The sequence below is a fragment of the Anabrus simplex genome, chromosome 3 (genome assembly GCF_040414725.1).
Source record: "Anabrus simplex isolate iqAnaSimp1 chromosome 3, ASM4041472v1, whole genome shotgun sequence".
Classification (NCBI taxonomy): domain Eukaryota; kingdom Metazoa; phylum Arthropoda; class Insecta; order Orthoptera; family Tettigoniidae; genus Anabrus; species Anabrus simplex.
This window is the reverse complement of record NC_090267.1, coordinates 14,606,420-14,620,209: the sequence shown is the minus strand read 5'-3', so window position 1 is coordinate 14,620,209 and position 13,790 is coordinate 14,606,420. Positions and strand designations below refer to the sequence as shown.

Below are 13,790 nucleotides of genomic sequence, written 5' to 3'. Positions count from 1 at the left end.
TTCCAGCTAATTCATTTCTGGTTGCCAGCTTTTCACCCCAGTGTGCTAAGTTGGGCTCATCAGTTGGTAAATAGCACACCTACCAAGATGCATGACTACTGCATACCGTGGAGGCCACTGCATAGGCTACTTAGAGCCACCAGCAGTGCCAGTGCACTCTGAGAGACTTTGTCTCATTTTCAAAAATTGATGCCTGCCTGGCCATCAGGTGATACAGATGATGGTTCCCATAGGGGACCTGAGATATTTGTCCCTAATGAGTAAATTTATAATACCACTATAGTTGGTCCGTTATTGGACATTATAAATTTTCCAGCTAACCCATTCCTGGTTGCCAACGTTTTGCTCTGGTGTGCTAAGTTGGGCTCATGAGTTGGTATTTAGCACACCTACCAAGATGCATGGCTAGTGCATACCGTAGATGCCACTGAATAGGCTACTTAGAGAAACCAGCAGTGCTCTATGAGGGACTTTGTCTCATTTAAAAAAATTGATACCTGCTTGGCCATCAGACGATACAGTTGCTGGAAAATTTATAATGTCCAATAACGGACCAACTATATTAGTAACTAGCAGAGGTACCAGTTCTTCGTACGGATTATTAGAAACTGGCTTTAGTTACTCATACTAGCGGTGCGACTGACTTCATTACATATTTATATCACTGGTGTATTTACTTAAGTACATAGAAATTATTTGTCATGTTTGGAATTATAGTGTAAGTATCTTCTTGTTCTTTCCTTCATGCGGGCCTTTAAATATTAGTTCTTAATTAGCGTAGACATCTAAGATCTTTTGCTACCATGTTTTTTCTTCATTCCCATCTAGATATACCTGCTCCCTTCACAAGGCTGCAGGTTTAGTGTAAGTATACTTCCGCTAGATAGTACCACAACTTTAAATATTATTGAATGTATTTGTTTGATCCGACATTTTATAACTATTACAAATGATCAAGGAAATACGCGATGCATAAAAACTACTATAAATATCGAGAATTATAATTCTCAGGGCTTGTCACTCATGTCGCACATCATAGAATGAACCCGAGTATAAATGTTGAGAATATAGGTTATTTTCATGGTTACAATGATCGTAAAAGTGGATCAAAATATCGGCACTAATAACATCAGTGATACTACTACTCCATGATTTGATAGAAAATGGTTTAAACTATAGGCAACAGACTCCGCAAAATGCTGAAACCTAAGCCAGTACGTAAAAACGGAGGCCCGTCGGCAACTGCTGGTCGCTGTACTACAGAGATCCCCAGGGCTATTATTTTTATACTTCACTCCATTTCCATCCCCGCCCAAAGGAGTGCTATGAGTGTCTTACACATCAGTTTATTTTTTCCAGATAGTAAGTCATATGTGTATCAATTTTGGTTGGCAGCTATGCCCAAACGTACATGCATAATCTAGCTGCTGTAGAATCCTGCAGCTGACGTTGCCAAGGTTACGGCCGTTCATTTCTTTATCCGATTCCTAGAGCAGGGTAGTGTAGTTCCAACATCTCCATAACAGTCGGTACTAGGGCCTTAAAACATTGTTTCTTGACCCGTAGGGTTTACCGAGTTTTGTTCTTTGCGTCAAGGGGCTTAAAGTAGCTTTGTCTCGTCCTTGTACGACAAATTCAATTTTGCATATATTAGCCTATTATTTTAATATTTTTATATCTCCCCCAGTCACCACCCCCCTCAAATTGTTTTGAAAATGTAATACAGCCCATGTTACTCACTGGCAATGTAGCTTTCTATAGATGTAATAATTTTTAAAATCGATTCAGTAGTTTTTGACTCTATCCGTTACAAACAAATGTACATATTTTTTCTCTGTATAATATTAGTATAGAAGTATAGATTACATCCCTATTCATACGGTTGCGATCAGGAAGGTCATCCAGCCATAAAACAGGGTCAAATCCAAATGTGCGACACAGTTCGCACCCACAACCCCACAGGTGTGTGTAAAGCGATAGAAGAAGATACTCGTTTTAAAAATTCACCCGCTTTTTATTATTTTTGCCCCTTAAGTAGATTTTCCAAAAAAGTGTGTTCATTTTTAAAAGGAGATTCCAAGTACCAATTTTAAAGTCTGTAACATCTTCATTTTTGGAGAAATATATATCCTCATATAAATAATTCAACTCCTTCCTCACTTTTTTTCACACACCCCCTCCCCCTTAAGTGGATTTTCTGGAAACGAATATTTGTGTTCTTTTATTTTTAAGGGGATTCCAAATATCAATTTTCATGTCTGTAACATGTTAGGTTTTTGTGATTTATTGTAGATAATTTCGCTGCTGTAGAATCCTGGAGCTGACGTTGCCATGGTTACGGCATTTCATTACTTTATCCAATTCCTAGAGCAGGGATAGTGTGGTGCCAATATCTCTGTAACGGTTGGTTTTAGGGCCTTAAAACATGGTTTTCGGGCCCGTAGAGCTTACCGAGTTTTGTTCTTTGCGTCAAGAGGATTAAATTGAGCTTTATCTCGTATTTATACAACAAATTCGATATTTTGCCTATATTAGCCTATTATTTTTATATCCCCCCACCCTGCCCTGTGCCTCCCACCATGAATTTTTTTGAAAATAAAATACAGCCTATGTTACTCACTGGCAATGTAGCTTTGTATATATGAAGTAATTTTTAAAATCAGTTCAGTAGTTTTTGAGTCTATTCGTTACAAACAAACAAATTTTTCCTCTTTATAATATTAGTATAGAAGTATAGATATAAATTTACTCATTCAGGACATATATTTCAGGTTCCCAATGGGAATCAGTCTGTGTATCATCTGATGGCCAGGCAGGCATCAATTGTTGACAATGAGACAAAGTCTTTCATATAATAATTTTGTGTGGCTTTTTCTAGCCAAGTGCAGCCCTTGCAAGGCAGACCCTCCAATGAGGGTGGGCGGCATCTGCCATGTGTAGCTAACTGTGTGTTATTGTGGTGGAGGATAGTGTTATGTATGGTGTGTGAGTTGCAGGGATGTTGGGTACAGCACAATCACCCAGCCCCCGAGCCATTGGAGTTAACCAATGAAGGTTAAAATCCCCGACCCGGCAGGGAATCGAACCTGGGACCCTCTGAACTGAAGGCCAGCATGCTGACCATTCAGGCAACGAGTCGGACAAATCTTTCATAGTGCAGTGGCATTGCTGTTGGCTCCAAGTAGCCTATGCAGTGGCCTGCACGGTACACACTAGCCATGCGTCTTGGTAGATGTGCTATTTAGCAACTGATGAGCCCAAATTACCACACTGGGGTAAACGCTGGCAACCAGGAATGAGTTAGCTGAAAAATTTGTAACGTCCAATAACGGACCATTTATATTGGTATTATAAATTTACTCATTTGAGACAAATATTTCAGGTTCCCTATGGGAATCAACATCTGTGTCATATACTCATGTGGTAATGCACACTAAAGCTCAAAAACAGAATATCCTGCATGTATCCTTTTCTTCTTGAAATAGGTTCTGTTGTTCATTGTCAACCAATTGCTGATTTATCAAAATGTTGATAGAATTCTGTGTAAACTAATGCAAGTGACTTAATCTTTCTTTCTTTGTTTCCTCCATTGTTACATGTGGAAAATATTTGATGTTGCTTTTGTTGATATAATGCAAGAAGAAAAGAACTGAAGTGGCCTTGCTATGTTTCGAGAACTCTGTTGGAAGAACCTTAGTGTTGGGGAATTTGTTCCAAAGATGGCTAGAAGGTGAAAGTGGTGGTAGAAACTAGGGGAAAGATTTTCTCTTCTTTTCCCTATACTTTGTTATCATTCTGTTTCTGTTTATCTACATTCTCATCCTTCATGTCAATGAACAGTTTTTCAAGCAAAAGGGCAAGGAATTCGGATGGCTGTAAACTGGATATTCCAGAACATAGAAAGATACAAATATGAAATCGTCTATTCACAGTCTGCACTAAAAGCTGTCTAATCCAGTGAATCCAGCAACCCTATGATCATTCGGTTTAGAAAGGATCTCCATGCTGTACATACTACCTATAATATCGCACTTCACCGGATCTGGGGATACACTCGATATTATGTAATTGAACAACCCAAGTATCTAGGAAATGTAAGGTTTCCTGAAGTTTCATCCACAAAACTATTCTTTCCAGATATCTGTTGCCATTACCATGTCCACAAACTCCCCTCATTCATGCCAACATAATTCCTGTTTGACTATGGAAATTACGTGAGTACCTTTGTAGAGTTGGTAAATCTACATGACCTGCATGCCCATGTGGAGAAGAAGCTCAGACACCAGGTCATCTTTTCAACTGATCCAAACAGGTAGTTCTAAAGTTGCCCACACACATCAGTAGTCAAGTGTTTAGCTGTGCAAAATAATTTCTGATCCCAGGACAGTTCAGTTTATGAATGAAAATTACTAGACCCTGAATCAGTGAGATATACCAGACTAACTCAAGAGCTATAATTATCTGTATTTCTTGAATATACCTAAAGGGAGACGCAGGTGTTTTAGCTTTTTGCAGATGATCTTGTTAGAGAAATAAATAAGTTATAAGATTGTTAGCAACAGCAAAAAGATATTGTAATGGTTATAGCGTCCGTCATGCCAACTTGCTATGGGTAGGAAAGTCACCATATCGGCCCACCCGCGTACGCTTCGACCATGCCAATCACAAGCAAGTCTTAAGTTGGTGTGGTTCAGTGGTGAGCTACTGCTAGTGCTGTGAAGTGTGTGAACTGCCATGTTTGTCGGACTAGCGGGCTACAGTGCACACTGACGGCAAAGAGGAGAACCGTGCGACGTGGGACCTTGTGTGTGAATGTAAAACTGTGTAGTGTGAGAACATGAGAAACTAAGAGAGAGAGAGAGAGAGAGAGAGCGCAAACTGAGTAAGTGTGTGTTATGAGGGAAAGTTGTGTGTAGTCCTGTGTAGTTTAGTGCTTAGCTAATAAATTGTGGAAATTGGATGCTGCCAGGTTCTGTACTCATTTATTTACCCTGCCAAGACGTAATAACTGACATCAGAATTGGGATGGACGAGTGTGATAAACTAGTGGATAATCTCTTACTTTAATACTGGTGTCAGAATCGAGTATCTGGTAGCGTAATTTTTAATTGGTAGAAATTTCTTCGAGTGAAATGAATTCCGAACAGCTTCAGATTTTTCTAAGTTTAGTTAACTTGAAAATAAAATCTTATCTGGCTATGAGGAACTCATTAGTGAATTAAGATCTGAACGGAGATCTAACCCGGACCAACTGAAAGCAGACTTAAGTGAACGGAAGAGCAAACAGTTAAAGGATGAAGACGAATTGCACTCTCTCAATACTGAGGTCGACAGTGACGTCTTGCAGAATGGTAACGAACTGGACGAAAAGTGATCCGAAGAGATGCTCGCGGTGTGGAGCCCGGATTTCGTGGCCCAGTGGTGGAGGTGAGTGCCCTGCGAGCGAACACGAAGGCTGTGGAGACATTAATGAATCCTGTTAGCAGTGATGGTGGCTCTACCATCGTGAAGGTCGAAACCCCATGGGACAACAGGATCACTTCCTGGAGAATGTGCCAGACCCAGATCGAGTCCGGATTGACGTCCAAGAAGATAGCCAAATATCTGATCGCCGGACTACGTGCACAGAAGATAACAGTACGACGCAGCCCCGGCCATGTTTGATCTATGAGGAAATTGTGGGAGTGGTTGATGGGTGCTGCGGTGTTCACCAACCGAGAGCCGCCTACCGAGTGCAGCTGCAGGAGGGGACTAATTGCGCTGGTAGAATGCTGCGGGTATTCGACGCTGAGATCAAGCGAACAGGAGATGTGATTGTGGGAAAGTTACTCCGAGCTGACACCAAGCTCAAGGCGGCTGACACCTGTGATAAGCTGCTCGGTGCTGAGGTCTGTCCAGGGAGGATGATCAGCAGGAAGCAGAACAATGGGGAGGCTCTGACGATGTCCCGGGAGATGGAGGCAGTGATGGCAATGGCGCGGTTGGAGGGACCCCTACCAGGAGATGGAGTACCAATGGAAGACAAACCGATGACTAACAAACAAGGATGCCACCTGACCAGGACGCTTGTTCCAGCATGAAGCTGCATGCCAATACAAACATTGAATTTTGCACCCCAGAAGAAGAGGAAATTCAGCAGGAATAAATCCGGGACAAGCAAACCAGTCCCGTGCATCACACTGGAGGACTACGAAGATGCTCAAGCCCTGAAATTGGACGCGGGTATGGACAAAAGCAAACCACCGAAGTTCCGGCTGCCACGCGAGGACTTGTTGATTGTTATCAGTGGGAACGGGGACACCGTCAAACGGACCCAACGGATCCCCCATGGGAAGGTGGTGACCAACCGAGCAAACCGTCTGGCAACGCATCGTGGAGCACCTCGGGACAAGCAGCCTTAAGGAGGGGGCAATGTCATGGTTATAGCGTCCACCATGCCAAATTCATATGTGTGGGGATGTCACCGTATTGGCCCACCCGCTTATGCTTCAACCACATCAACCATGAGCAAGACTTAAATGCTAGACCGGCCCCCCACTCGCTTTCGTCCATGCTAGCACGGCATAGAACTATGGAAATTACCAGACGATTAATCTGGAGTCTTCCATCTTCCGAGGTTCCAGGACACATCCGACATCCGGACTGTTTAAGGGAGGAGTGACTAGCCTGGGTTCAGTTGTGAGCGACTGCCAGTGCTACGAAGTGTGTGAACTGCCATGTTTGTCCGACTAGCGTGCTACAGTGCACACTGACGGCAAAGAGGAGAACATGTAGCCTTGTGTGTGAATGTAAAACTGTGTAGTGAGATAACAAGTGGGAGAGAGAGTGTGCAAACTGTGTAAATGTGTGGTATGAGGGAAAGTTGTGTGTAGTTTAGTGCTTAGCTAATGAATCTTAGAAATAGCATGCTGCAGGGTTCTGTACTCATTTATTTACCCTGCCAACAAATAACAGTATCAACAATGGACAGTAGGCAATGGTTGGCAAATGTGGTTAAAAGTCACTTTGTGAGATTCACTAATAAGGAAAGTCCCTTCAAGTTTATTTACTTCGTTGATGGGATGAAAGTTCCTTATGGGGATCACTGTAAGTACCTAGGTGTTTATATAAGGAAAGATCTTCATTGGGGTAATCACATCAACAGGATTGCAAATAAAGAGTACAGATCTCTGCACATGATTATGGGGTTATTTAGTTGTTATAGTTAGGATGTAAAGGAGATGGCATGTAAGTCTGGTATGGCCCCAACTAGAGTTTGTTCTAGTGTATGGCACCCTCACCAGGATTACTTGATTTGAGAACAGGAAAATATTCAAAGAAAACAGCACAATTTGTTCTGTGCAATTTCCAGCAAAATAGTAATGTTAGGAAAATGTTTCAAAGTTTGGGCTGGGATGACTTGTAAGAAAGGTGATGAGGTTCTGGTTCAATTGGTATGTTCTAAGCTGTCAGTGGAGAGATGACGTGGAATGACATTTGTAGATGACTAAATTTGAATGGTGTTTTTAAAAGTAGGAAAATTCACAATATGAAGATAAAGTTGGAGATGAAGAGGATAAATTGGGACAAATATTTATTTATAGGAAGGCGAGTTACAGATTGGAATGATTGACCAAGGGAGATGTTAAAATTTTTTCCAAATACCTTGCAGTTATTTAACACTTTTGCAGTTAGCCTATATGCAGGGATTTGCTTGAAAAAAGACCCAGCAAAATATGAGCATTTCAGAAATTAATATACCTTGGAGGTATTATCACTGGTAAAGCAAAAAATAATTATCATCATTATCATCATCATCATTTCCCATTAACCAGCTGTAGCCAGGTAAGGGCAAATATAGTTCCTCCTTCACTTTCTTCAGTGTTTCCACCACTCCTCCTCCAACACTGTGTCCCAGTCCAGGTTTCTTTCTCTATTACTGCATTGGATTGTGTTCTTCTATCTCAGTCATGGTCTTCCAAAGCCTCTCCTTCCTTGCATTTGCATTTCCATCACCTTTTTTGGCATTCTTTCATCACTCATTCGCTTTACGTGCCCAAACCATCTTAATCGGCTCTTCTCTATTCTATCATTAATTTTTTCCACTCCAATTTCTTCCCAGATTTTCTCATTCCTTATTTATCTCTTCTACTTCATCTACTCTTCTGTGTCATACTCCTCAAAAACTTCATTTTGGCTGCCTGTATTCAACTCTCATCCTTCTTTGTCATTGCCCAAGTTTCTGCTCCGTAAGTTGTTATGGGTACGTAATACATCTTGTACATAGTTTCCTTTGCTTCCATTGGCACATTTTTGTCCCATAACATGTTTCTTACACTATGATAGAAACAACTTCCAGCTTGAAACCTCTTACTAATCTCAGCATCCAGTTGAGCATTCTCCATTAATTCACTCTCCAGGTATTTGAATGTTTTCACTACTTCCAGGACCTTGTCTGCAAGTCTAATCTGACCTTTCCCTTCTTTCTCCCCTCTAGTCATAAGAAGTGTTTTACTCTTTTCTACACTTATTTTCAATCCATATTCTTTGATCTTCCCATTCACTACATCCAACTGTTCTTGAACCTTCATGTCATCTTCTCCCCTAATCACAATATCATGTGCATGTTCATTTCCCTTCCTCCATATGCTGCTTTTGCTGTTTTCATGATGTCATTTATTAGTATTGTAAACAGGATTGGTGATAGAGCACTTCCCTGTCTCAGCCCACTGGTGATTTTGAACCAACTTGTCCTGCCAACTTGTGTTTGCACACAACTAGAACATTCCTTGTATATTGCCATGATCATTTTTACTAATCCCTGTCCAATTCCTTTTTGCACCAGACTGTCCCAAACTTTAGTCCTCAGGACACTCATATGCCTTTTCATTGTCAATGAATGTCATCACCATATCGTTCCCATACTCCCATTGCTTTTCCATTAGTTGTCTCATTATGAGAATGGGCTTTTTTGTTGACTTTCCACTTCTGGAACCAAACTGCTTTTCGAGTATCGTATTTTCAACCCCGACCGTATCTTACAGTATCCTCTCCATTATCTTAGCAACATGGGATATCAGAGTAATTTCCCTGCAGTTCTTCAATACTTTCTTATCACCTTTCTTGAAATTTGGGGTGATTATTCCTTTTTGCCAATCCACAGAGACTTCCTTATTCTGCCAGACAATCCTGAGAACTCGATATGTCCACTCAAGGCATACAGTTCCAGCTGCCTTTCATTTCCACTGAAATTTCATCTATTCCATTAATTTTGCCATTCTTCGTCTTTCTTACTGCCATTTCAATTTCATTCATTGTAATTTCTTTATCCATTTCTTCATCAACTATTTGCCTTTCCTGGTGGTCCATTGAATGACTGTCATTATTTCTCAAATTCATCAACTTCTGAAAATACTCTATCTGTTTCTTATTTCTTCTGGTTTTGTGAAATTTTCAACCCCGACCGTATCTTACAGTATCCTCTCCATTATCTTAGCAACATGGGATATCACAAATCTGGTGTTTACTTGATCTGTCTTTTTGATTCTTAGGATACCATTCTATAATCTCTTGCTGGCCTGCATATCATCTCTCAATATATGTGTCAATAAGGCCCAGATTTTCCTCTTTTCTTCTTTCACTACTTTCTTGGCTAGATTCTTTGCCTCCACGTATTTTCTACTACTTTCTTCAATCTTAAGAAGATGTTTTCCATGCTTTCTATGACACTTTCTTTTCCTTCACTTTATTCTTTACCCTATCATTCCAGCAGTGTGTGTCTCTTTGTCTTTCACATTTCCTGATGTTCTACCACATACCTTTTCTGCTCATCCAACCAGTGCTTTCTTAAATCTTTTCCATTCATCTTCAACATTCTTTAACATTGCCTGAGCATGGCTGTTACATCTAAAAGATCCTTCTGGTGTTCTTTCTCAATGATTATATATTCAGTCATAGTCTTTGTTCGTCTGTCTCTCCAACCATACCTTGTAATCTTCTGACTGTTCTTCTTCCTAAACCAGGTGTTTCCAACATGCAAAAATCCACCAACCTTCTGGATTTACGTTTCCATATCCAAAGGATCCTACTTCTTTTTCCTTATCTTTCCATTACAACTTGTGCATTTAGATCTCCCACCAATAGCACTTCCTAATCTTCTATCTGTCTATCCACTTCCTGTAAAAAATCCTCTACATGTTCATCTGTGCAACCCGTTTGTGGGGCATACAACTGAAATAGACCATTCATGCCATTTTCAAACTGGAGTCTCATTACCATCATCGTATCACTAGTGCATTTTGTATATGCCACATATTCTTGGATTTCTTTTCTAAGTATGATGGCCACTCAATTTTTTGCTTCAAGTCCTTCGCTGTAATACAGCCTGCATCCTCCTTTCAGAGGAATCTCTTCCGTAACCCTCTCTTTGTCTCACACAGTCCAAGTATGGCTATATCATTTTCTTTCATGAAGTCAACCAGCTCTTCTGTCTTTCCTGTCAGAGTCAGGACATTTACTATCACAATATTGATGTAGTTTGGTGCTGGTTGCCAACTTCTCACAGTTCTTTTGCACCCAAAGAGCTGTGCATCGCTTTTAGCAGGGGATGCCCTAACTTTTTCCGAGGCACCATATCTGCTTTATCCATATAGGCTGTTGTTCGATGGGCTCGTCACACCCAAAGGGATTTTATACCTACTACCAGGTTCAAACATGGCCGCCCCTAACACGGAGACATGCCTTTCATAGCTGCTCCTCTGGAGTACAGGTGCTACAGGTTTGCCCCTTCTGCCTTCTTCATCTTTTCCGCTGTAGATACCGTTGAGGACTTTACCCATAACCAAGGGCAGGAGCCCTCCATATTTATGACCCCTGGGGAGAGGGTGTCACCGTATTTTAATGTCCCCAGGAATTGGGGTACCTGTTGGTCTGTGGGTTATATTGGGTATTTCAACCAGCCCTTCATACACTAGGTCCCCCTGTCCGCCACCTGGGGACGCACTCTGTAGAGGTCGGGTTCCGCTGGTTACTTTCAGAAGTTAACCTTACCCACAAAGGCTGATGTTATTTGCAGAGAAAAAATAATATTAAACTTTGAAAATAAATTTAAAGAAAATAAATTATGGTTTGCAATGACAGAAAGATCAGACATTATTGCATTTTGCTTCTTTACTGTTAGATCTGAAAGAAAGAACATTTAATTCAGAATAATTTGGTATCAATATGATGTGTGTGCTGCAATTCATTCATGAAGCATGGCACAAAGTTATTCACTGTACACGTAACTCTCATCGATGTCAGGTCCTCGCGGTCCGATGCACGGTGAGCAGCTGGGACTGTGCCGTTTCCCACATAATGAGCAAAAGAAGGTCATTATTACTGAATTAATCATCTGAAAATTGAAAGATATCGGCCTCAATCGGCCTTGAATATAGCCTAGCCATTGCGATAAAAAGATGACGCAAGCACCTGCAACAACAGAGTAATGAGGAGTAAAATTATTGTTTGCGAAGTACAGCGAACACACGATATACCAAAGAAGCAAAATAAACTCTAAACTAAACTAATAGCAAGATCAAATTTTTGTATTCATAAGCCAGCCAAAACTGATCAACACAAAAACAACTTCGAATAACCACAACATAAACATTCACATTCAACAGATTTCATTTGTCGAAAATAAAAATATTTTGTAGGATTGGTGGATATATCTGTAAAGTAAAATGCAAATTTAACACATTAAGTTACTGTTATGATCAACTCTTACCATTTAACAGCTGCTCATATGACTAAAATCCCTAAATAGGACAGAGCCGATGTATTGGCACCGTGAGCTTTTTCACCATAATGTCTTGGCCCGATAGATTGGTTCGCTGAGTACGAAAGGGTTATGAAAAGACTAGGAAAACAAGAGATAGGGAATCTGCCACCTGGGCAACTAAATGCAGATCAGTAGTGAATGAACTCGAGGTCTAATTTTTTTCTAGAGTCCCTCATGGTTTTATTTTAATGACTGTCTTTTAACCCAGGGTTATTCATTATGATATTTTCTTAAGGTTTTTATCTCTTAGTTAATGGTGTTATATGAGGCTGTTTTTAACTGTGCAGTAACTGGCCCTATCGATTATAAAGGGAACAAGAAGGATTGCAACAAATATCAAAACATGTCCTCATCTCCTCTTGCTGTTATTGCCGGTCCTTTCTTCGTGTTTATCATGTTATACACTTGCCTGTCTTTCTATATGTGGCTTCCATTTTATTTGCTTGTCCTCTTTCATTTCTGAATGTGGTGAGATTGTGATATTGATTGTTCCACATGTCTCTGTTGTATTCTACAATGTGTAGACTTATATTAAGCTGTGTTTACTAATTAGTAATTGTTTTAACTTAAAAACCTTATTCTTGTTTTAATTTTCTTTAAGGATCGAAGTGTCCACCCTTCAACAGAGAACCAGGTGATGGGGAAGGATGATCCAAAACCATTTATTTCCACATTTGAGAAAGAGCTTGATGTAGATGCAGTCAAAGAGGTATGTGCTCCAGGAGTAACATTGTGAAATCGTGGGGATTTGTTCCCATTCCTTCACAGGTCAACATGTCCAGATTTACATTTTCTGCATGATTTCTTCTCTTGTGTTCAAGTTCCTGAGAATACCTTATTTGCAAGCATATAACTCGCCACCACGTATAGCTCACATCCCATTTTTACCATTTGAAATTTCAAGGAAAAAATTCCCTGCTCATAACTCTCATTCATGTCTGATGTTATCATAAAAATATATGGTGCCTACACTTTGGGTATTCCATGGACGTGCTTACATTAAATATCGAGACTGTCCCAATTGCTGTTATGGTACTTTGTACGTGACAGTACAAGAAAAAGCTGCATTTCCTTCTACCTGCAGAACGGCTGAAGCTAGCTGTTGTAACAGAAATACCTAACTCACAAAGCCCCGCCCCAAGGAAGCATTCCTAGCTAGCCTGTAACACTCGGTCACCCCTCTCACTCTTCTGTCTGTCAATATGCTTTCCGCTACCTATCCGGCAGGACTGATCGTGCGAACTGAGAGTGTTTACCTGTCCAGGCAGTCAAGTGATTACGTTATTAGGTATCGTCCATCTGTTGTATTGTTGACAAGTGTCAGTATTCGGTCTTCACTTTTCATTCTTGTTTCTCAGTTATGTTTTCTTATTTAGATCGATCTTTAAGGTATACAGAAAGGTGGGAAATATACGGCTGGGTTTAAACTCGAAGTAATAAAATATGCTGAAGAACATAGTAACAGAGCTGTTAGTTGAGACTTCAGTGTGACTGAGTTTAATGTTCGGTACTGGCATAAACAGAAAGCTGTGCTAGAAACCACCAACTGAACACGTAAGGCATTCAGAGGGCCGGTAAGTTTCCTGAGCTGGAAGACGAGTTGCTTCATTATGTTACAGACTTGAAAAATGATGGCTTTAATATCTTGCATGAGATATTACATTTCAAAGCACGCAAACTAGCGATTAAGGAAGGAAACAGCTGTTCAGATAGAAAGTGAGCCGGGTTGGATCCGTACATTCATGACATGAAAGGGATTGTGTCTGCAAAGTCGAACATCTCTCTGCCAGAGAATGCCAAGCGATTTCAGCCACAAAATCATAGATTCTCATTGCCACATGACAACAATACGGAAGGAAAACAACTGCCTTTTATCTCAAATTGGCAATGCAGATCAAACCCCAATAAACTTCGACATGCCATGCAACACCACCATCAACAAGAAGGGAGAATCTAGCATGCTTGTACGTACAACTGGGTGTGTCACTGT

The 13,790-nt window shown here is 40.6% G+C and overlaps 1 protein-coding gene across 1 annotated transcript in view; it reads left to right on the top strand.

The window, feature by feature from the left end:
• Window positions 1-13,790, top strand: part of LOC136866613 (uncharacterized) — a 41,332-nt gene that overhangs the window by 19,822 nt on the left and 7,720 nt on the right. The window contains exon 4 of the mRNA XM_068226957.1: window positions 12,402-12,509. Coding sequence (XP_068083058.1) covers window positions 12,402-12,509 — 108 coding nt within the window. The remainder of the gene's footprint in view (window positions 1-12,401; window positions 12,510-13,790) is intronic.